The 22,179-nt window shown below is 42.0% G+C and overlaps 1 protein-coding gene across 7 annotated transcripts in view; it reads right to left on the bottom strand.

Annotated features, from left to right (window-relative positions):
• The window catches only part of pot1 (protection of telomeres 1 homolog), a 268,174-nt gene that overhangs the window by 215,203 nt on the left and 30,792 nt on the right, over window positions 1-22,179 (bottom strand). For 5 of the 7 annotated variants that reach the window (XM_048548944.2, XM_048548943.2, XM_048548939.2 and 2 more), the window contains one exon: window positions 773-910. The exons of the other annotated variants lie outside the window; for them this stretch is intronic. In XM_048548944.2, the coding sequence (XP_048404901.2) occupies window positions 773-895 (123 nt within the window). In that variant the 5' untranslated portion in view covers window positions 896-910. The remainder of the gene's footprint in view (window positions 1-772; window positions 911-22,179) is intronic. 7 annotated transcript variants of the gene reach the window in all.

Genomic DNA, 22,179 nt, shown 5'->3' with positions numbered 1-22,179 from the left:
TGGCCAAAGGCTACAGATCATTTGGGAAGGTCCAGGGTGAGGGGTGGAATAAAACACACATTTGGAAGCCATCCCCTCAGCGAGGACTCACAGCTCGACTCAGACAGAAGTATGTACAGCAGCCTGGTGGCCTTCCAGAATTGAATTCCTTATCCCTTTGTCCACTTCTCCAAAAGAGAGCTTGGGTAAAGTCTTTTAAATACCTAAACGGGTCGAAGTGTCCAAAGCACAGACAACAAAAATTAAACGAGGCTTCTTTAAAAATAGAGATAAAATGAAGTTAGGACTAGCCTCACCTGCAAAATCCAAAATTTCTAATATCTGTATTGAATCACTGTCAAGGGTCAAACTCAGTGCTGGATCATAGCACAGCAATTTGTTTAAGAAAGTTAGCAGAGGTTTACACATCCATCACGTCAACATGACATGCTATCTTTATCATCTAGCAGACGTAGATCCAGGCTGTCATTTCAGCCAAAATGGTTTTACCGACACGATTTGCTGAAACCAAATTACCAAACCTTCAACAAATGCAAAAAGATTATGATAGGAATGAAGCCAATTTACCTATTAAATATTGTTGTATGCTTGAGATGCTTAATCTGTTAAAGGCAAAAGTGTGTCATAAATCTGCATGAATGATTTCAGGTGTTTAAGATCAATAACCAGCATTTTTTTTGATGTAACTGGAATGCCAGCCGTTTCCATAATAATTGTTCTAAGGGTTACAGCATGCTCAACCAAGACCCATAGAGATGGGGACAGAACCTACCTCAACATACTTATCGTCATAGGCAGAAAACAACTGTAGCTTTTCAAATTCAATCCGTTGCATGTGACTGGGTAATTGTGCTTCAATGGGACCATCAAACTCTCTCAGCTGCTGAAAAGGCATGGTCAATCCTATTGACTAAGAGAAAATGAAGTCAAATTTAAAGTACATCAGTACAGACTATTCATGAGTAGTTTTAGGAATAACTCAGCATCAAAATACATTAGGTTCAAACAGGACAAAAATATGCAAGTTAATTACTCTATGTGTACCTATAGCTCCATCTGATGAATCCAGACATGAAACATCCAAATACATGAAGTGCACCCCATTGATAAACATAAACAGAAGCTGCCTTCAGTTCCATTGCAAAATCCAAAAGAGCCTTCAATTTCTGAAGAAGGGTCCCGGCCCAAAACATCAACTTTCTTGCTCCTCTGATGCTGCCTGGCCTGCTTTGTTCCTCTAGCTCCATCCTGTGTTGTCTCTGACGCCAGCATCTGCAGTTCTTGCTATCTCTTCAATTGTACTCGGTTTTGCTTCCTCCCAAATACAGTGACATAATTTTTTTTAGGTAAAACAAATTGTAGAATTTTGAAACTTTCCAAAGGCTGGGGATGTTGGAATAGTTGGAGCTTTCAAGTTTGAGATCAAAAGATTTTTGTTAGCTATATATACCAAGAAATACAGAGCAAAGCAGGTGAAATAGAGCAAAGATGCACATCGGCCAATAAAATTGCAGATGCTGGAGAATCTGAGACAACACGGTGTAGAGCTGGATGCACACAGCAGGCCAAGCAGCATCAGAGGAAGAGGAAAGCTGACGTTTTGGGCCTAGCCGCTTCTTCAGAAAGGTCTGTTTAGTATTGTTTGCAGGATAAATAATGGACAGGACAGGGCAAAACTACTCTTGTTCTTCATCAAAGCAGGACAACCAAAGTGACACATCTTTAATTGGGTGGGATCATTTACATTTAGCAGAAACGAGAGGTGGGACCTCGAGTAAAGGTCTGATACTGTAGAGTTCCCAGCTCCATACTGCACTGAAGCAAGAGATTCGATTTTGTGCTCAGTCCTTTGAAGTCAGAATTCCATCCATAATGGTCCGTCACAGAGCCATGAGTGTTGTCATTAAACCACAGCAAGAACAGAGTGAAACAGGGTGGTGGAATGGAATGGGCAGGGCAGAAGTCACTTTACCTAAATCTGCACAATGCAGCGAGGACAGGCTGGAACTACTGCAGCATAAACAACAAATAAGATCAGTGCTTTAACAGTTAAAACTAGAAATGAAGTATAATTAGACATCTTCCTCTGCCCCACCACAAGCTCTGATTGCTAGGTGCCTCCAGCTGAGAGAACAATCTAAGTAACAGTATGTGCACCTTGCTGGTCCTGATGACAGTTTACCGCTTGATGAAACAGCTAGGGTGAGCTGAAAACCACCAACAGATTAACCAAGGGCATTTCTGGGGTCATTACAATCAGTACTGAACCAGACGCAAGTAGTCATCTGCCTCCTCCAGTTGTGCTTACAAAATGAAAACCTCAGTTTTTGTAAGTGGAATATTTCGTCACTGCTCATCTCATGAGAAAGTAATCCACTGTAACACTCTGAAATCTCTCACTCTGTTCACCGAGGATCTAGTAAAAGGGCACCATCTCTTTAAAATGCTTGAATAGAAAATAAAGAGGTTGCTGAGAAATGTGGACCATTTTCAGTGTGACAACAAGCTAACAATATTGAACAATGTTATTTTATGTCATTATGATTGTATATGTAGCTAATTATTATATAGGAATGGGGAGGTCATGTTGCGGCTGTGCAGAACATTGGTGAGGCCACTTTTAGAATACTGTGTTCAGTTCTGGCCTCCCTGCTATAGGAAGGATGTTGTGAAGCTTGAAAGGGTTCAGAAAAAAAACTTACAGGGATGTTGCCAGGGTTGGAGGGTTTGAGCTATTTAGAGGGGTTGAGTAGGCAAGGGCTATTTTCCCTGGAACGTTAGAGGCTGAGGAATGACCTTAAAGGAAGTTTACAAAATCTTGAGGGGCATGGATAGGATGATTAGCCAAGGTCTTTTCCCCATGGTAGGGGAGTCCAAAACTGGAGGGCATGCATCTTAGGTGAGAGGGGCAAGATTTAAAAAGGAACCCAAGGGTCAACTTTTTCACGCAGAGAGTGGTGAGTGTATAGAATGAACTGCCAGAGGAAGTGGTGGAGGCTGGTACAATTACAACATTTAAAAGGCATCTGGACTGGTAAATGAATAGGAGGGGATATGGGCCAAATGCTGGCAAATGGGACTAGATTTATTTAGGATATCTGGTCAGCATGAACAAGTTGGACTGCAGGGTCTATTTCTCTGCTGTACAGTTCTATGACTCGCTTAATAAACACTTCTAACCCTAAATCAGCACTTTAGGTTCCCATTGCAAATTTTCACCACACTCTCTCCACATAAGTAGAGTTTGACAATTATTTTCTTTGAAGGTCTACCTGCTAACTGAAGCAGATTGCGACGAACACAACAAACTGCTTTGTTTGAGACGTGACCTATTTCCAACTATAATCAGAAACTTTAAAAGACCTGAATTGGGACAAGAACAGTCGTTCCCCCAACCCTTGCAGTTTGCCGAAGGGCTAGCAGGCTGTTCAGATGGCCTGAAAACACCAATTGGAAAGTAGTTAACAGAAGCCCTGCAGTACTCAGCAATCCACAGCAAACATCCGAATTTGTATTGTTCACATACCCAGAGGTAATGCAAAACAAATTCTGCGCTACACTAGTAAAACTAAAATGAATCTGGCTCTGGGCCACCTTCCAAGACATAAAGAAACAGGTTTTGGCAGTGTAGAGTCATATACAATCAGGTGGAAAACCAAGGAGGTAACACACAGAATCACAAAACCTGCCACAGAGGAGGCCACTTCATCCATTGCAACTGTGCCAGCTTGTGTGAAAGAACTATCCAATCAGCTCCACACTGTTCTTTTCCATAGTTCTGAAATGTTTTCTTTTTCCAATATTTATCTGACTCCTTTACAAAAGTTGCAATCAAAGCTGTTTCTCCCACTTCCAGGATATGAAATCCAAATCCAAATCCAAACAGTGCACCTCATATAAGAATATTCTCTTCTCCCCTCTCATTTAATTCTGGCCCACTCTGGCAGCCGAAGCAGTTGCTCCTTAACTGCCCTACAAAAACTGTGCTCATGGTTTTTTGAAATGCTCTTATTAAATCTGTCTTTCTGTTAAATGGAGAACAATCACAGCTTCTGCAATCAATTAGTCTATCTACAAGTCCTTTAGCCCTCTTATCATTATAGGTTAATCCTCTGTGCTCCTTCTCCAAAGTATTGCATTATTGAGTGTGATGCAGGACTCGTTCGAAATCCTCTCCTCCTCATAAAAATAATTATTAACATGGCCAATTGGAAACATAAACTGTAGGTAGATAGGAGTCTGTCACCTTGGTTTATTATTGTATACCCTAAGATCATAGAAGCTGCTTTATGCACGGCCTTTACTTTAAATTTCAAAAATATACTTTATTCATAAAAATATCTTTAAAACACATATACAGTCATGAAAGCAGTTTGATTCTTTACAGAAGTATATGGAGAAACAAACAAACATTGGAGTCTGACTCTATCCAACAAACAAAGGAAGGGCATTTCTTACTTAAAAACCAAAAGAACTGTAGATGCTGTAAATCAGGAACAAAAACAGAAGTTGTTGGAAAAGCTCAGTAGGTTTGGCAGCATCTGCGAAGGAAAAAACAGAGTTACCGTTTCGGGTCCGTTGACCCCTCCTCAGAACTTTGTTTTTGCCTTCGCAGATGCTGCCAGACATGTTGTACTTTTCCAGCAATTTTGTTTTTGTTCCGGGATTCCTATCTTGTACAGGGTTGAACTTGAGGCATTGGGAGGGGTGGTCCAATAATTGAACATATCCCCACTAAACTTCAGCAGAAAGGCCTTAGACTGCACTGGTGCCAAGGGGAACGAATGCCGAAGGTGGTGAACTGATGCCAATCAAGCGGGCTGTTCTGGCTTAGATGTTGTTTAGCAACTTCAGTGTTGTTGGAGCTGCACCCATTCAGCTAAGTGGGGAGTATTTCATCATACCCCTGCTTTATAGACGGCAGACAGGCTCTGGCGATTCAGGGGTTGAGTTACCTCAAAATTCCCAGCCTCTCATGTGCTCTTGAGATTAATGTCCGAGAGAGAGAAAAAAAATTCACAGGAACAGATCAGAACAGTGACTGTGCCCTACGATCTCCAACACAGAGAGAAGTAAAGCTTGAAAGAACAGTGTGAACGTCTATCACATCCAGCATCCTCCAGGCTCAGGTGCTGCCAGGAGCCTATGTCTGACCAGAAGTAGTTCAATCCCCAGGAGGACTGATACTAATGATACACAGTGGTGGATTGCAAAATAAAACCATTATATGAACACACAGGTGGAAGAGCTTAGAGATGCAGCTCAACCATTAAAACAAATAAACTCGGCTCCACTTAACAGTTACAACTAAGCCCTGACACTGAGAAACCCTTTACAGAAAGACAGAACCAATTAATTTTCTTCAATTGCAGAAAAAAGTTAGATTTGTCAAGATGTGCACACCACAGTTCATAGGTTTCCTTTTAATCGTGGAATCTTACTGAAGATTTAATCATGGAACTTTAGTGGAGATTTTCAGATATGCCACTGGATCACTGAATAGATTTTGGAAGCCATGTATGTTATTCTTTCTTACACATTCCCAAAAAATCCTGTCAGCATTTACATTCCATCTGTAGCTATACAAAGAAAGAGCAACATGCATCTTTATGAAGAAACATACTGTCCTGTTTTGACAGGCTCCTCTTAGAACAAAATCTTTTGACATTTCTTTCTCAACCAACTTCATCAAAACCAGTCAATTATCTGACAAAGACTTCCAGAGCCTTGATAAGTACAGAGATAATAGGAATTGCAGATGCTAAAGAATCTGAAATAACAAAGTGCAGAGCTGGATAAACACAGCAGGCCAAGCAGCATCAGAGGAGCAGGAAAGTTGACGTTTCAGGCCTAGACCCTTCTTCAGAGATGGGGGAGGGGAAGCAGGATCTGCAACAAATAGGGAGAGAGGTGGAGGTGGATAGAAGATGGATAGAGGAGAAGATAGGTGGAGAGGAGACAGACCGATCAAAGAGGCAGGGATGGAGCCAGTAAAGGTGAGTGTAGGTAGGGAGGGGATAGGTCAGTCCAGGGAGGACAGACAGGTCAAGGGGGCAGGATGAGGTTAGTAGGTAGGAGATGGGGGTGGGGCTTGATATGGGAGGAGGGAATAGGTGGGAGGAAGGGCAGGTTAGGGAGGTGGGGACAAGCTGGACTAGTTTTGGGATGCGGTAGGGGGAGGGGAGATTTTGAAGCTTGTGAAGCCCACATTGATACCATTTGGCTGCAGGATTCCCAAGCGGAATATGAGTTGCTGTTCCTGCAACCTTCGGGCGGCATCGTTGTGGCACTGCAGGAGGCCCAAGATGGACATGTTGTCAAATGTCGACATTCTAGAATACGGCTCTTCCCACCTACCTCCCTGCAAAAAAATGCCATCCCCCATTCCTTTGCCTCTGCCGCATCTGCTCCAAGGATGAGGCATTCCACTCCCATACATCTCAGATGTCCTTGTTTTTCAAGGACCGCAAATTCCCCACTGCAGTGGTCGAGAACGCCCTCGACCATGTCTCCCGCATTTCCCACGATTCATCCCTCACACCTCCTCTCTGCAATAACAACCGAAACAGAATTCCCCTCGTCCTCACGTACCACCCCACCAAGATCTGGATCCAATGCATCATCCTGCGACACTTTCACCATCTGCAATCCAACCCAACCACCAAAGACATTTTTCCCTCCCTATCCTTATCTGCCTTCCAGAGGGATCACTCTCTCCATGACTCTCTTGTCCACTCCATACTCCCCTCCAGTCCCACCTCACCCGGCACTTTTCCCTGCAACCACAGGAAGTGCTACACCTGCCCCTACACCTCCTCCCTCACGCCCATCCCAGGCCCCAAGAAGACTTTCCACATCAAACAGATGTTCACCTGCACATCTGCTAATACATATACTGTATCCGCTGTTCCCTTTGTGGCCTCCTCTACATCGGGGAAACCAAGCCGAGTCTTGGGGACCGCTTTGCAGAACACCTACGCTCGGTTCACGCTAAAGAACTGCCCCTCCCAGTCACGAACCATTTCAACTCCCCCTCCAATTTCCATCAGGGGTTCCTGCAGTGTCACAATGATGCTACCCAAAGGTTGCCAGAACAGCACCTCATATTCTGCATGGGAACTCTGCAGCCCAATGGTACTAATGTGGACTTCACAAGCTTCAAAATCTCCCCTCCCTCTACCCTATCTCTCGATAAGTACAGCGATAGTAGGAACTGCCGATGCTCGAGAATCTGAGATAACACGGTGTGAAGCTGGATGAACACAGCAGGAAAGTCTTGATAAGTACAGCTTGGTTTCTTGACACTGCAACAATGATTCATTATTGTTTCAATCTGGGATGCCAAGAGGATATAATATAGAATCACAGAATCCCTACAGCGTGGAAGCAAGCCATTCGGCCCTTCACGTCTGTACCAACCCACCAAACAGCATCCCACCCAGCACCAACATTGCATTTCCTCACTTACCTACGCATCCCTGGGCACCATGTGCAATTCAGCACGGCCAAACTACGTAACCTGCACGTTTTTAGACTGTGAGAGGAAACTGCAGACACAGTGAGAATGTACAAACTCTGCACAATTGCATTACTGAGGTGAGTTCATTTGTTCTTTGCTTTTCCTCCCTCAGAAACATAATACATTAGTCCAGGAGCGATGTTTGCTGACACGCACAAGTCAAACTAGCTCAAAAAACACATTCTTTCTGAAGCGATGAGGCGCTTGTTTTTTAGCGTGTATTATGGAGAAAAAGTACTGGAAAGGGAGAATATACAAATCGCATTGTGATCCTCCGCTGTTCAGAGGTGTTCTTTGAGGAATAGGGAATCCTTACGCTACTCATTAGATATAGCAATCCCACTTGATTGCAAACAGTTGCTAACTGACCATAAATCACAAGTCCCCCAGGGTACGCCTAATTGCATGTTATGTACATGACATAAATTCTGAGTTGTCGCTTCATAAATTAGCCTGCAAGAGAAAGAGTTTGTGAACCACAGAATTACAGCGTGGCCTCAGACAACCCAGCGTCAGTGTGGTAAACAGGGTAGTGTCCTTGGCTGAAGGAACTACAATTCGCTGCAAGACAAGATCAATTGCACAGAATTAAACTATCACATAATTAATTAACCACAGCAACCAGAAAAGAATTCAAACTCTACACCGGCTCAATACATCCTAAGATCCAGCACTGAAACAACTCAAGATCGCATGCAGCAACATCTAGACAACACACAGACTTGGGCTAACAAAAGCAAGTAACATCTGTGCCACTCAAGTGCCAGGAAACAGCCATCTCAGACAAGAGAAATTCTCATTATCTCCCCTCAAATTCAATTTCATTACCATCGCTGAATCCCCTACAGCTCGACAGCTCGGGGGTTTACATTGACCGGAAACCGAATGGGCAAACTTCATTAACACTGGTTACAAGAGCAGCTTAGAGACTTGGAATTCTGCAGCAAATAACTCATCGCTTGACTCCCAAAATATGTCCAAGTTGCCAGGGGGTAGCTCAGGAGTGCGACTGAATACACTCCACTTGCCTGGATGGGTGCAGCTCCAACAACACTCCAGAAGGTTCACACCATCCAGGACAAAGCAGCCTGCTTGATTGGCACCACATCCGCAAACATTCATTCCTTCTGCTACAGGGGTAGAAGTGTGTGCCATCTGTAAAATGGATTGCAGAAATTCTCAAAGGGTAGTTAGATAGCATATTCCAAGGCCGTGACCACTGTCATCTAAAAGGACAAGAGAGGAGCAGATACATGTGAACACCTCACTCTGCAAGTTCTGCTTAAAATTTCTCAGCATCCTGATTTGGATCTATCATTGTTCATTTACTGCTGATAGGTTGAATTCTGTGAATTCCCTTCCCAGCAGCACTGCAGTATACCGGCGCCCCAAGGATTGCAGTGGTTCATGAAGGCACCTCACCTTGTCAAGGGCAATTAGGGATGGGCATTAAATGCTGGTCTTGCTTGCCATGTTCGCATCCCATAAGAACACAATTTAAAACATTGTTTCAAGGCATATTTTAGCTGCTGCCATGTAGAAACATAGGGTAGGTGACTTGTTATAATGAGCAAAACAAGGATAAAGTCTTATGTTGAGAGGAGACACATTTCATTTCAGTTACCAGTCATGTAGGCTGTCTTTCTATTCAGAACTCCAGCTCAAGATTTAACCACAGTCAGAAGCTACAATTGTTACTGGGAACTTGATCTACAAACAGAACAAGGAGTCCACATCAACAACCCGAACTGAGTCATCATGTGGCAACACATCTAACATCAGATTTAGAAACAACTTAAATGACAAGCAGCTGGTGCAGCAGATGAATTAACTGGTCGGAGTGGGGGAGGGTGGTGGCTGAAGTGGTCTGCTCGAAACAACCTCAGGAACTGCACTGGATATTATTTAGATAGCGACTAAGGTAATCACAGTTTATGGCATGTGAAAGGTGGTGAGGGGAGGAATATGATAAAAGATGCTGGAATGATCATGGTTGCGTGTAATGGGTTATGAATGCTGCTTATCTAAACCATTCTTTATTTAATTCACTCTACATGAAAGGATAGGTAAAGCACAACAGCATCTGCACACGATTGTGCATGATTCAAGAAGCAAGTCACACCTTTGAGGAGTACCTGCACAGATAACTCTGAAAATAGACAGACACAGGAGTCAAGCTGGCTTTCAATAACATTTCACCCTTGCTTTCAGTCAAGTGAGATGGATAGATTCACTTGTGGGTTTTTTTTGATTATATGAGTCTGCTGCAAGTTTCTCAAGTACCGGGGGGGTGGGAGGGGGAGTCAATTTTGCTGAGGTGATTACTGATAATCTTAAGTGGTTGACTGCTGGGTCCATTTTTAACAGCGTTTTAGTCCCATCCCCCCGACAAACCCTCCTATCCCCAAAAAGGAGGCTCTACAACGCAATTCACTTCATCAGATGTTTCAATTCCTGACCTTGATCACTGTCTTTTAGACTATCAGATAATATAATCAGCGGCACCTCTTCAGAGTACCAGACAAAAATTATTTTGCTTATGCAGTCTTTCTACAGGGAAGGAAGAAAGACATAGCAAAGAAAAGGAGCATTGCTTCTGGGAATTATAAGCTAACTTAAGGAGAGTGAAAACTGCACTCACCCACTCCCTGCTCTCCCAGCTACTCAGAAGATGTGGCCTCCTTGAACATATTAAACCCAGCTTTCCTTCCAGCCTCACTACATCTTGGATGTCTGCTTTAATAGATACCATTCAACTCAACACTGGTTAGCTTCATAGAGAAGTGTCCCCCTCAAGCACAAAATACAAATGCTCGATATGCTGGAGGAAAGACACAATCAAGCAAGGGCGCTTTTACATAAACAGAAATTGCTGGAGAAACTCAGCAGGTCTGGTGGCATCTGTGGAGTGAGAAACAGAGTTAATGTCGCATACCCAACATGACTTACTCAAGGAGGAGTCACAACACCTTTGTTTACAGTTTACATAGATGATTTGGAGTTGGGGACTAAGTGTGGCATGTCAAAATTTGCAGATGACACTAAGGTAGAGCAAAGCGTGCACAAGGCACTGAAAGTCTGCAGAGGGATATAGATAGTCTAAGTGAATGGGCAAAGGTCTGGCAGATGGAGTACAACGTTGATAAGTGTGAGGTCATCCATTTTGGTGGGAATAACAGCAAAATGGACTATGTTTTAAATGATAAAAAATTGCAGCATGCTGCTGTGCAAAGGGACTTGGGTGTCCTTGTGCACAAATCGCTAAAAGTAGGATTGCAGGTGCAGCAGGTAATTAAAAAGGCAAATGGAATTTTGTCTGTCATTGCTCTAGGGATGAAGTTTAAAAACAGGGAGGCTATACTGCAGCTGTATAGGGTCCTGGTGAGGCCACACCTGGAGTAGTGCGTGCAGTTTGGTCTCCTTATTTGAGAAGAGAAATACTAGCACTGGAGAGGTTGCAGAGGATATTCACTCGGTTGATTCCAGAGTGGAGATGGTTGGACTACGAAGAGGGACTGTGGAGACTGGGATTATCCTCATTGGAATTCAGAAGAATGAGGGCAAATGTTGTAGAAACATATAAGATTATGAAGGGAATAGATAAGGTGGAGGCAAGGAGGTTGTTTCTGCTAGCAGGCGAAACTGGGACTAATGGGCATCACCTCAAAATAAAGGGAAGCAAATGTAGGATGAGGTCACGAGTAGCCTCTTCACCCAAAGGGTTGTGAATCTGTGGAATTCCCTGCTGAGCAAAGCGGTTGAAGCTACTTCACTGAATATTTTTTAAGGCAAGGCTAGATAAATTTTTCAACAGTAAAGGAATTAAGGGTTATGGTGAGTGGGCGGGTAAGTGAAGCTGAGTCTCAAAAAGATCAACCATGATCTTATTAAATGGTGGGGCAGGCTTGAGGGGACAGAAGACCTACTCCTGCTCCTAGTTCTTGTGCTCTTACGTTCTTAATGTTGTGCCAATACACATGGGGTAAAGAATAAGCATCACCCATGACCACTACAAATTAGTATTGTTGCAATCTCCATAGAGACTCGTAACCTTAATATCATTCTTTGTTTATTAGCTAAAAAAATTTTGACAAGAAAAAAATTCCAAGTTTTAGAACTTTTACTGCAACATATTATTAAAAACAAAACTGGGTAAATACAAGTTTATTTCTATAGCAAACCTTTATTTTAAAACCTACAAAAATGGCTTTTCTCTTTTCTACTTATCACTCATCACACTCTCCACGGAATTATCTTTCTTTTAGCAAATGCTTTGGGTTGTTCCTGGCTTCATACGGTTTTGTGTATCTGTTTCACTAAACAGTAATTTTAAGTGACTGAGTCCAGTTGCTTTCCTCTGCTTTCAGAAAGCTCCTACCTGCAAATCCTATTATGATGATTTTCTTTCTCTTCCCAGATCAAATATTTCAGAAACCTCCTGCAATTCTAAGAAATCTGCAGGATATAAATTTTTGATCGAAGACCAACACCTTCCTGGATCCAAATGCAGAAAACTCACAACTAAGAGATACCAAGAATGGCAAATTCTGGAAGTCAATACAGTGTGGAGTTGGAGGAACACAGTAGGTCAGGCAGCACCAGAAACATCGACTGGCATGCTATTCTGATGCTGCTTGACCTGCTGTGTTCCTTCAGCTCCACACTGCATTGGCAGTAATTCACAAAGTCCTCTGCTCTGTTAACCACACAGAACAGCTGGCTGCCTGACTGAGATTCAGTAATACATTGGGAAGCTTGCAACTTGATCTCAAAAATGACTTTATTTGCCTTCTTCTCCATGGCAATGTGAAACACATTAACCTTGTGTTCAGGAAGAAATTCTGATCAGCTATTCTTGACACCAACTCCCTTGCAGCTTGGTAATAAAATGATCAATTACAGCAAAAATGTTGACATGTCAACACATACAACATGTTTCTGGGACTGAGGGAGGCTCCAAATCTATTGTTGAACTGTGGGAAACAAGCTGATTCTTGAGCATAACACAGTGATATTGTTGGATGAACACAGCAGGCCAGGTAGCATCAGAGGAGCAGGAAAGCTGACGTTTCAGGTCAGGACCCTTCTTTAGAAAATGAATTAATAGAAAAACAAAAAAGTGTTAAAAGAGAGGGGAAAGCAAGAAGAGTGATGAAAGAGAAACTCTGACATTTGCAGCAATCTCCTGATTATATGGGCAGTGCATGTATTTTAGAGGGGACCTTAGAGACAAACTCTGCACTTCAAGAGATAGTACATACATTTAACTTGTGACTAGGGTAGGAGACAAGATGGAGGGCGGGAGACATGTTGTGCTTGGAGACACTGAGCAAGTGTAGGCATTTTGGTCACGTAGATCTCAAACAGCATCCTGCAACATGAGGAAATCGCTCATATTTGTTCCACCAGTTTCTCAATAGTAAGGCAGAATGAAATGCATTCAATTCTCTCTGCCTATTTCAGGTGGCAAATTTCAATGAGTACCATCTATTTAAGAGTTATTTTTGAGCTGTGCCCTGTTAAGACCATGGATAAATATGGCCTCTCCTGAGCACCCTTCTCTCTGTCCTCTTCCTCGTCCTTTGATCACTTGTCCTTCTCTTTAAAACCTTCCGTCCTTCTCTTTAAAACCTTCCGTCCTTCTCGTCACCCTGCTACAAGCCAGAGAGGCTACAATTGGGTGAATAATGTGTGTAAAGTGGTCTAATCAGAAGATGGTCTCCAGTTAGCGCCATGTCTTCAGAATCTGTCATGCCTCTCCATGTCAACTTTCGCCACTTCCAGTAGTAGGAGAACCTCAAACTTAGCAACCAGTAACTAACCCCAAAGTATTTGATTTCCCTTAAAAGCTGATAGGGCAGGCAGGGCTAAGATTCTGCTGAACACCGATCAAAAAAAGCAAGTGCAGACGACAAATCAAATGTCACAAAATGAAAGCCAAGTACTGGAGATCTGAAGCAAAAACAGAAGGCGCTGCAGCGTTTGTCGGGAGAGAAACAGGGTATCTGTTTTGTGTTCGTTATTCCACAAGTTGTAGAAACATTGATCTCTCCTCAGATCTTGCCAGGCCTGCTAAGTTTCTGCAGCACTTTGTTTCTTTAAGATCAATGTTAAACGCTGACTGACACCTCACTCTACCAACTTGGCACTCTATCAGTGCCCATCAGCACCCTCATCCAAAATCTAACCAGATGTTATTGTGTGCACATGTGGCTCAGGGAATCACCATGGAATCAAAGCAACATGGCCAGAAACACAAGGACTCCGCACAAACTAACTTTGTGACGGGAGATTTTTTCTCATGTCCACTATTTTTCTGTACTTACAGTGAAGAAAACATAAACAGTACAGAAGGATGCAAGTCTCACTCACCTACAAATACAGCTTATTAAAGTCTGAGAACATCAGAACCATACTATATGTTCCCAAAAGCATTACTTGAATTGGACTGATTCTAACAGTTTAAAAAAAAATTTGGATTCAAAACAGAGCAGCAATGCTTAAGGTGTTGGAGTGAAATTTCTTTCTCTGCAATCTAAATGAGCCAGTTCCTCCTAGGGGTTGGAAACGGAAGGAATTTAGTATCGAAGCTTTCATACACCAGTATCCACAAGTGAATTCCAAGGCATTTGTTCTTTATCATTACAAGCATGCAACATCTTGCGTCTCAACTGGTTACATATTACTGTGCTGTTTTTGGAAGCAAATAAATTAAACAAAATGCCAATGGGTGTCTGAAGATACAAATAAGACATTTTGTGGAAATGTCACACAAGAAAAATGAAAATGCAGTTCCAAATTTCGAGTAGATAACTCCAAGTCATTTTAAATGTGGTTGGTGCTCATGGCTGATTAATTAAGGTGACGGGGAGACCTAATTATCTACCCTGAACTCAGTTGAGGCCTGTGTAACTAATGCACTATTCTTAATTTCAGCTTTGCAGAGCACACAGCTTGTTTTCCACTCATGTAAAGAAAATGTAATCAGACTCAAGAAGGTTGGTATTGATCACTCCCTGCATCAAACACCTTTGAAAAGTTTCAATGGATAATTTTAAAACATGAGGTAACAGCGTGAAATCAAAGTCGTTCTTTCCTTGATGCAAAATAATAAGTAGTGACTTTTTCAAATGCCATTTGCATGATTCCTTCACACTTACTTAACATTGTCCAAGCAATTTCATTCATGCTCCCATTAGCTCCAGCTCAATGTGAAGTTCTTTCATTATTAAATAACATATTGGATAACAATAAAATCCTTATTAGCTAGCATGCATGGGGAACTGGCAATACTGGTAAATCAAAACTGCCAGCTGACAGAGTCATTTTTACCAATGGAATACAGCAGATTATCTGCAAAGAATAAAGTATAAAATCAAATGCAGGTACGCAGGAAATAAAGAACAGTGCGACTTTTACTTCCAGACTTCAAAAGTTTAGTAAAATGAAGCATTAAACAAAACAACATACAGACACTAAAAAGGAAGTGAAGCTCAGCACCTCTTACAACTGCATCTGAGCATGCTGAACGCCTAGGATATTGAATCCTAGTGACATACCCTAGACACTTACTAAATAAATCCCTTATGTGTGCTTGCTCATTTGCCTTCTGTCTTTTCTTCAAAACAGAGTGCAGACAACGTAATTGCAAAATCTCTTCTGCAGAGTAACATCTGCCCATCAGCAAATTTAGTCAACATAGCAAAGGCTGAAGCAGCATTAGTCCAAATTAGTTTCCCCCCTTCGTTGAAATTATCTCCCGACTCAAGGGTTCACAACACTTTCTGCAATTCCTGCATCACAGTCAGCCCCTTTGTCAGCTTCAACTCTTTTTTTTGTGAAGTTTGCTGATTGGGCATGTAGAAAGAGTATCATTCAGCATTTCCGCAATCCCACAGCGTGTATTTGTTCTACGTGATACATTAAATGCTTTGAAATCCTCTTCATCAGAACAGCATTCCACAAACACAACACTGGGTAACAATTTTCTCAAAGGCATCCTTACAATGATCCTTTTCCACAGGCCACATTATCAGTGGCATCTTCTATGCAACAAACATACTGAAAGTTTTCTAGAGGGTCTTCATGATCAATTAACTTTCTCAAGAAATGTCTTCCGTAATAACAGTTCATATTCTGGACAACAGATGGATCCAGGTTGAATTAAGGAGGTTCGAGTGGGACACAGCAAATTAGTAAAAATGTTAACTCGAATTCAAGAGGGTGAGCTCGGCACTTGAAATTTGCGCCGTCTGGTGTTCAACCATCTTAGGAACAGGACAGGATCAGTTTCACTCCATCTGCCTTGACCAGAGACCACATGATTTTTAAAGCTTCTTCAGCTCTCCTGTTGGTCTTATCTCCAAACAGCAATAAAATAGGCAAGTCTGAAGTTAGTGAACCTAATTTTTTCCAAAATGTTATTTCACTGCAGGTGCAGAAACACGTCGAAACCATTCAGGGAAAATATTTTCGTTCATCCATGCGTGCATAGTTAATTGCAGATAACTTCATCATTAAATGACCCAAGATTTAAAGTTTACCAACCACCAAAAGTTTCATTTTACACAAGCCTGCAGCATCTGCACATGTAAGCACTCTACTTGGGTCTTTACTCTGTTTATAATCAGGAGAGCAGACCCACTCACATCTGCCATGATAGGATTTGGCAAACAGGTCAACATAAACCAGCTCCATCTGCATTAGAAATTCGATCAAGGGATAGATTTTGCAGCTTCATTTCAGTCGATCTTTCGTTCACTGGATTAATCTAACGAAGTTTTGATGTGAAAGCCATCCATTTAAAAAATGCACATAGTTTAGTCAACATCATTTCTTTATGAATTCTTCTTTGCCAGAGATAGGGACACCGTCCAAACAATCCGAATAACCATTGCCATAAAACACAGGCTACCTGCTCTAATTTAAAACAGAGACACCTAGGGGTCAGAAACATAATTCTTTGAAATTTTCATCACATGTAGACAGGATGATTAAGAAGGTATTGAGCATGCTTGCCTTCAATGATCAGACCTTGAATATAGGAGTTGAGGTGTCATGTTGAGCCTTTACAGGAAATTGTGAGGCCTCATCTGGGCTACTGTGCACAATTCTGTTTGCCCTGTTATAGGATGGATTTTATGAAATTGGAAAGGATTCAGAAAAAGGATGTTGCCGGGAATGGAGGGTTTGAGATATAAAAATAGCCTAGAAAGACTGGGACTTGTTTCATTGGAGCACAGAAGGTTAAAAGGGTGACCTTATTGAGGTTTTCAAATCATGAGGGGCAGAGATAAGGTGAATGACAAGGGCATTCCGGTGGGGGAGTTCAAAACCAGATGACATACTTTTAAAGTGAAAGGAGAAAGGACATGAGGGGCAAATTTTTTTTTACACAGAATGGTTCATATGTGTGGAACCTACTGCAGGAGAAAGTGGTGGATGCAGGTACAGTCAGAATGTTTAAAAGACATTTGGATAAGTTCATGAATAGGAAAGGTTCAGAGGGATATGGGGCAAGCACAGACAGGCAGGACTGGTTTAACTCGGGAACATGGTCAGCATGGACTGGCTGGACCGAAGGGTCGGTTTCCATGCTGTATGACTCTAAGAACCCAAGCACTTACGTGAAGCAGTCCTTCAGCAGTCATGTCGGGTACAGATTGTTGTTTTTGACCCCCCGATATCAACATCGCAGATAAGCCAACACCTTGCTCATTCACCAAAAACTTTGATTCTTCAGGAACCAATTTTCTGCCGCAGTTTTAACACAATGATGTTACATTTCTCATCTCTCTGTTCCCTGGATTACGGGATGACATAATGGCAAGATCGCGTTTATGATTCACACAATGGGCAAATTAAAAATTAAAATGGCAGCGATGGAAAACACCTCCATGCTAGCACCTCTAGGTGAAGCTTACCTAATAATGCTGAGGTGACCTGAGAAATCATCAGGCTCTAGACAACTTCTGAATGGTTTCTAGTTGGTAAAGTGACAATCATGTTCAGGGAATATCAGAAATTCCTATTGACCTTGAATTCTGGTTGTTGGAGAGTGTCACATAACATATGGCTACAGCATTGCCTTTCCCCTTTCAAAGCGGGCTTTGTCTTCACTAGTGAAAGCAAATTTTAATAATGCAAATTGCTGTTGCTGCTTTATACAGGGCTAAAAGGGTTAATATTGAGGACTGTCACAAGCACAACATCGACTATGACGACATCATGTGGACTTGTGACAGAACAACTTGGAATTTCAAAGGAGTGAGACATAATGCCTAGCCCTCCTGTTACACCACACTGCAGTAGTGCGCTGGAAATCAAGTCTTTCAATTCCTGGAGTTAAAGATTTCATAAAAGTGAACAACGTTGCCACGTTTACCAATCTTTTTCAACACACCTTGCCTGAAAACACAGACCTTGTTTCTGTGCTGAACAAGCATTCCTATTTATTACAAATAAATAGGCTCCAACTATTTACAGCAGTGTGGCTCAATGGCTAGTATTGCTGCCTCATGTCAGGGACCTGGGTTTGATTCCACCCCGGGCGACTGTTTGTGTGGAGTTTGCATCTCTGTGTCTGCATGGCTTTTCTTCCACAGTCCAAGGATGTGCAGGTTGGGTGGACTGGCCATGAGAAATGCAGGGTTATGGGGTTAGGATTGGATGAGGGGGAATGGGCCTGGTTGGGATGTTCTTTAAAGGATCAGTGTGGACTCATTGGGCCAAATGGCCTGCTTCTGCATTGTACAGATTCTATGATAAACAACTATGAAGCATCAGTACAACTGTACTAGTTAAAACTCTAAACCTTCCCCACTCCACACATGCATACTCAGTGAAAAATAAAACATGGGTGCCGTGGTTAAAATGAAAAACCAGGAGGCAGCACAGGATCCTTGTCCACAGAGTTATCAGGGATCGTCCATTCGGCTTTTGTCTGGGTACGCTGCACCTTGATTCTTCTCAAACACTTCCATTAGTTTGCAGAAGGTAGTTGCTTCAAACTTATAAACTGCTCAGTTAAGAGGCAGTTTATAGCAACTGCTGACAAAATTATAAACTGGCTTTCTTCAGGTTTCACGTGATTTTTAATCGCTGAAAAAAAAGCAGCAGCTCCTACCTTTGTAGAGATCTGATTGTTTCCAGCTCACTCTCACCCCCAAGCCTTTCAGCTACCTGTGAGACAATCACATAAGTGCTGACAAACAGAAAGAAGGTCTATGCCATCGAAACGGTCACAAGTCCACAGACCAACCAGCTATTTGTTGCCAGTCAAATCCCCATTCATGCACACCCCGGGTCCAACTAAACTGTAGTAAAGCTGCCATAAGTGTCTGAACAAGTAGCTGTGTAAATGGCACTTAGAACGAATGTTAGGTTATTTGCTTTTATAAAGTGCTGACGTCCTTCAATAATTCTTGGTTTTCTAAACAATCCTTTTCCATTTGGGATTGTTAGCGCACTCTCTTTCTCTCTCTCTCTCCCTCTCTCATGTTGTTTCTGCTATTTGACAAGCACACCTCTTTGAACAAGTGTTGATGTTTTCACTTGATGTACAGTGAAAGGTATGCCACACCAAGAGGTTGTAGTTTATGGCTGAATACAATTCTGCTGTTGTTGATGACCCACACTACCTCATGATGCACAGTTTTGAGCTACCTGATCTGTTCTGAATCTCTCTCATTTAGCCGGACAGCATGATATAGGGTATCTCAGTGTGGAGACAGGATTTGGATTTCACTCCATAAGGACTGTCTAGCGGACTCCTACCACCATAATCATGGACAGACAAACCTCCAATTGGGAGATTGGTGAGGATATGGTAAAACAAATCTTACTCTTTAGTTGGTTCCATCTCGAACTTCTGTAAGGCCAACCTAAGAGTTTAGTCCTTCATGATTTAGCCGGTATGGTCTGTTATGATGCCCATGAGTCATTCTTGATTACCGTAATTACACAGTATAGGAATATCCCAGTAAAACAAAAAGCAGGAAACTAGCTGAAGTGATAGTTAGACATCGATCTCTCCTTTGAATATTTAGTGTAACACAATTGATTTGAAAATCCTACCAAATGCTATTAGATTTTCTAAAATTCCCCTGTAAAGCATGTCAATTGGTCTTTCTACAACCAGGTCACATAATACCTGTGGCAGCAATTCCATAAGTGTTTGAGAAACGGCACAAACTCAATAATTTGGCATCACTGCCTTTCTTCCGCCCAGTCCTGGAAGTATTAGCTGGGGCTGAGCTTCACAATGGTCAATTATCCACACAATTATCACAGTCATTCCTCATGTTTGAACTAAGAGATCACAGAGTATGCAGCACAGCAACAGATCCTTTGGTCCAACGAGTCCATGTCAACCACTATTCCAAAGTAAACTACTCCCACCTGCCTGCTCCTGGCCCGTATCCCTCCAAAGCTTTCCTGTTCATGTACTTATCCAAACATCTTTTAAAAGTTACAATGCATCCACCAATTCCTCTGGAATTTCAATCTACACACGAACCACTCTGTTTAATTTTAAAAATTGTCCCCAATGTTTTTTTTAAAATCTTTCTCCCCTTACTTTAAAAATGTGCCCCCTAGCCTTGAAATACCCAACCCTGGGGAAAACAGACGTGGCACTGACCTTATCTATACCGTTCATGATATTATAAACTTCTATAAAAGCCTCCTGTGCTTTAGTTAAAAAAAAGTCCCAGCCTATCTAGTGAGGTATCGACAGGCTGCAGAAGTCATTCCATCATATCATTAATAAACATGCACACAATGAACACAGGAAGCAAATACCAGCTGGAATCTGGAGGAATCCAGGGACCTAGCGCACCAAAGATCAGTTACAAAATTCCTACATGCCATCTAATTGAGGTTAGCCAGCTCTTGCCCTTTGCGTGAGGAGGCATGGCTCATTCCCAATCTCATAGAATCATACAGCACAGAGACACCCCCATTGGTCCATCAACAAAATCTACACAAATTGCACTTTCCAATATTTGCTCCATGGCCTTAAATGTTATGGCATTTCGAGTGCTCACTCAAATATAGGTTTAAAGCTCTTTTGATCTGCTTAGATTGATGAAATAATTTGCTTTTGCATGTTGCCCTTTTAAGCACTTCAGTACATCCCACACATTTTACAGCCAATAAAACCGCTTTCTAGATTACAACAGTGGCTACACTTCAAAAATACTGCACTGGTTATAAATCACGTTGGGATATTGTAGCGCATAGTGAGGGCACAAAATTCTCTCTTTCCTTTGGTGTTGCTCAGGTGAATCATCAGATGAATCCCAAAATTGTGGTTTGTTTATCTTGCCACAATAACAAAAACTTTAATTCCTCCTCATTACTATAACCTAAAAATTACTGACTAAAGACAGTTAAGTACAGGGTTAAGTATTTTAAATACAACTTGCTTACTCACTCCCTTCATTAACTGCCAGCCCCATCCCCAAGCCAATGTTACTGTTTTGCCCTGTCGTGTAAACTTAAAGCACGAATTGTGTTATTTTTATTCTTTGATAGGTTGGAAGCATCACTGGCAACGTCAGTCATTGCTGACCTATCCCAGTTTGCTCGTGTACTGTATGGCTTACTATGCCCATTCCAGAAGGGAGTTAAGCGTCCACCACATTGCTGTAGATCTGGAGTCACCTGTCGGCCAGACCAGGTAAGGTTGGCAATTTGCTTCCCTAAAGGACACTGATGAACCAGGTGGGTTCTTACAACAACGGACAATGATTTCAAAGCACTAGTACTAAGAAGAGCTTTTCCTTCCAGATGTACAAAATAGGTTTAAATTTTGTTAGCTCCCATGTTGGGATTTGAACTCATGTCCCACAGCCTTAGCCAGGGAAAACTAGCAATCTTCCCTGATTCTAAGCAGAACAATGATTTTGATTTGATTCGTTACTGTATGTGTACCTAGGTACAGTGAGAAGTTTTGTTTTTATGCAGATCATTCCATGCAAAATGAATTACGGTAGTAGATCAGAGTGAAGAACACAACGTTACCGCTGCAGAGAAGGTGCACAAAGAATATCACTGGTGCTGCTTTATAGAGCAACTTACAGATCAGCTAAAGTGAAGTCAGGAATGCGACTCACTAACTGGGGGCCCTTGTTCTATAGCCCTAAGTGCACATTGACTGCAGGTAAAGGGAAGAGCAGTGGATAGGTGCAGCACTATTCAATGGTCAATCACTATCAGAACTGGGCCAGTGGTGTATTTCCACAACAACTGCTTGAAGAAAACCTCAGGTCAGATGGTATGTGGTTGGAGCAATTGATAGGCTAACCATTGGAAAGCAGAAAGTTGAAATAAAAGGGTGCTTTCAGGATAGCAACCTGTAACTAGTGGAGGGCTACAATGACTTACAATATATATGAATGACTCAGATGACGGAAGTAAGTGTGCTAACCATGAGGGGTTTTGGTAAGGTGAATGGCATTGCCCTGGGATAGGAGTTTTGGACTAGAGGGCACACTTTTAAAGGTGAGAGTGGAGAAATTTTAAAAAAGGCATGAGGCAATTTTTTTATTACCAAGTGATTTGTACATGGAATGAATTTCCAAAGGAAGTGGTGGATGCAGGTACAGTTACAATGTTTAGATGACATTTGGATAACTCCATGAATAAGAAATGTTTGG

Source organism: Stegostoma tigrinum, chromosome 18, assembly GCF_030684315.1.
Source record: "Stegostoma tigrinum isolate sSteTig4 chromosome 18, sSteTig4.hap1, whole genome shotgun sequence".
NCBI lineage: Eukaryota > Metazoa > Chordata > Chondrichthyes > Orectolobiformes > Stegostomatidae > Stegostoma > Stegostoma tigrinum.
This window is presented reverse-complemented; position numbering and strand designations above follow the sequence as displayed.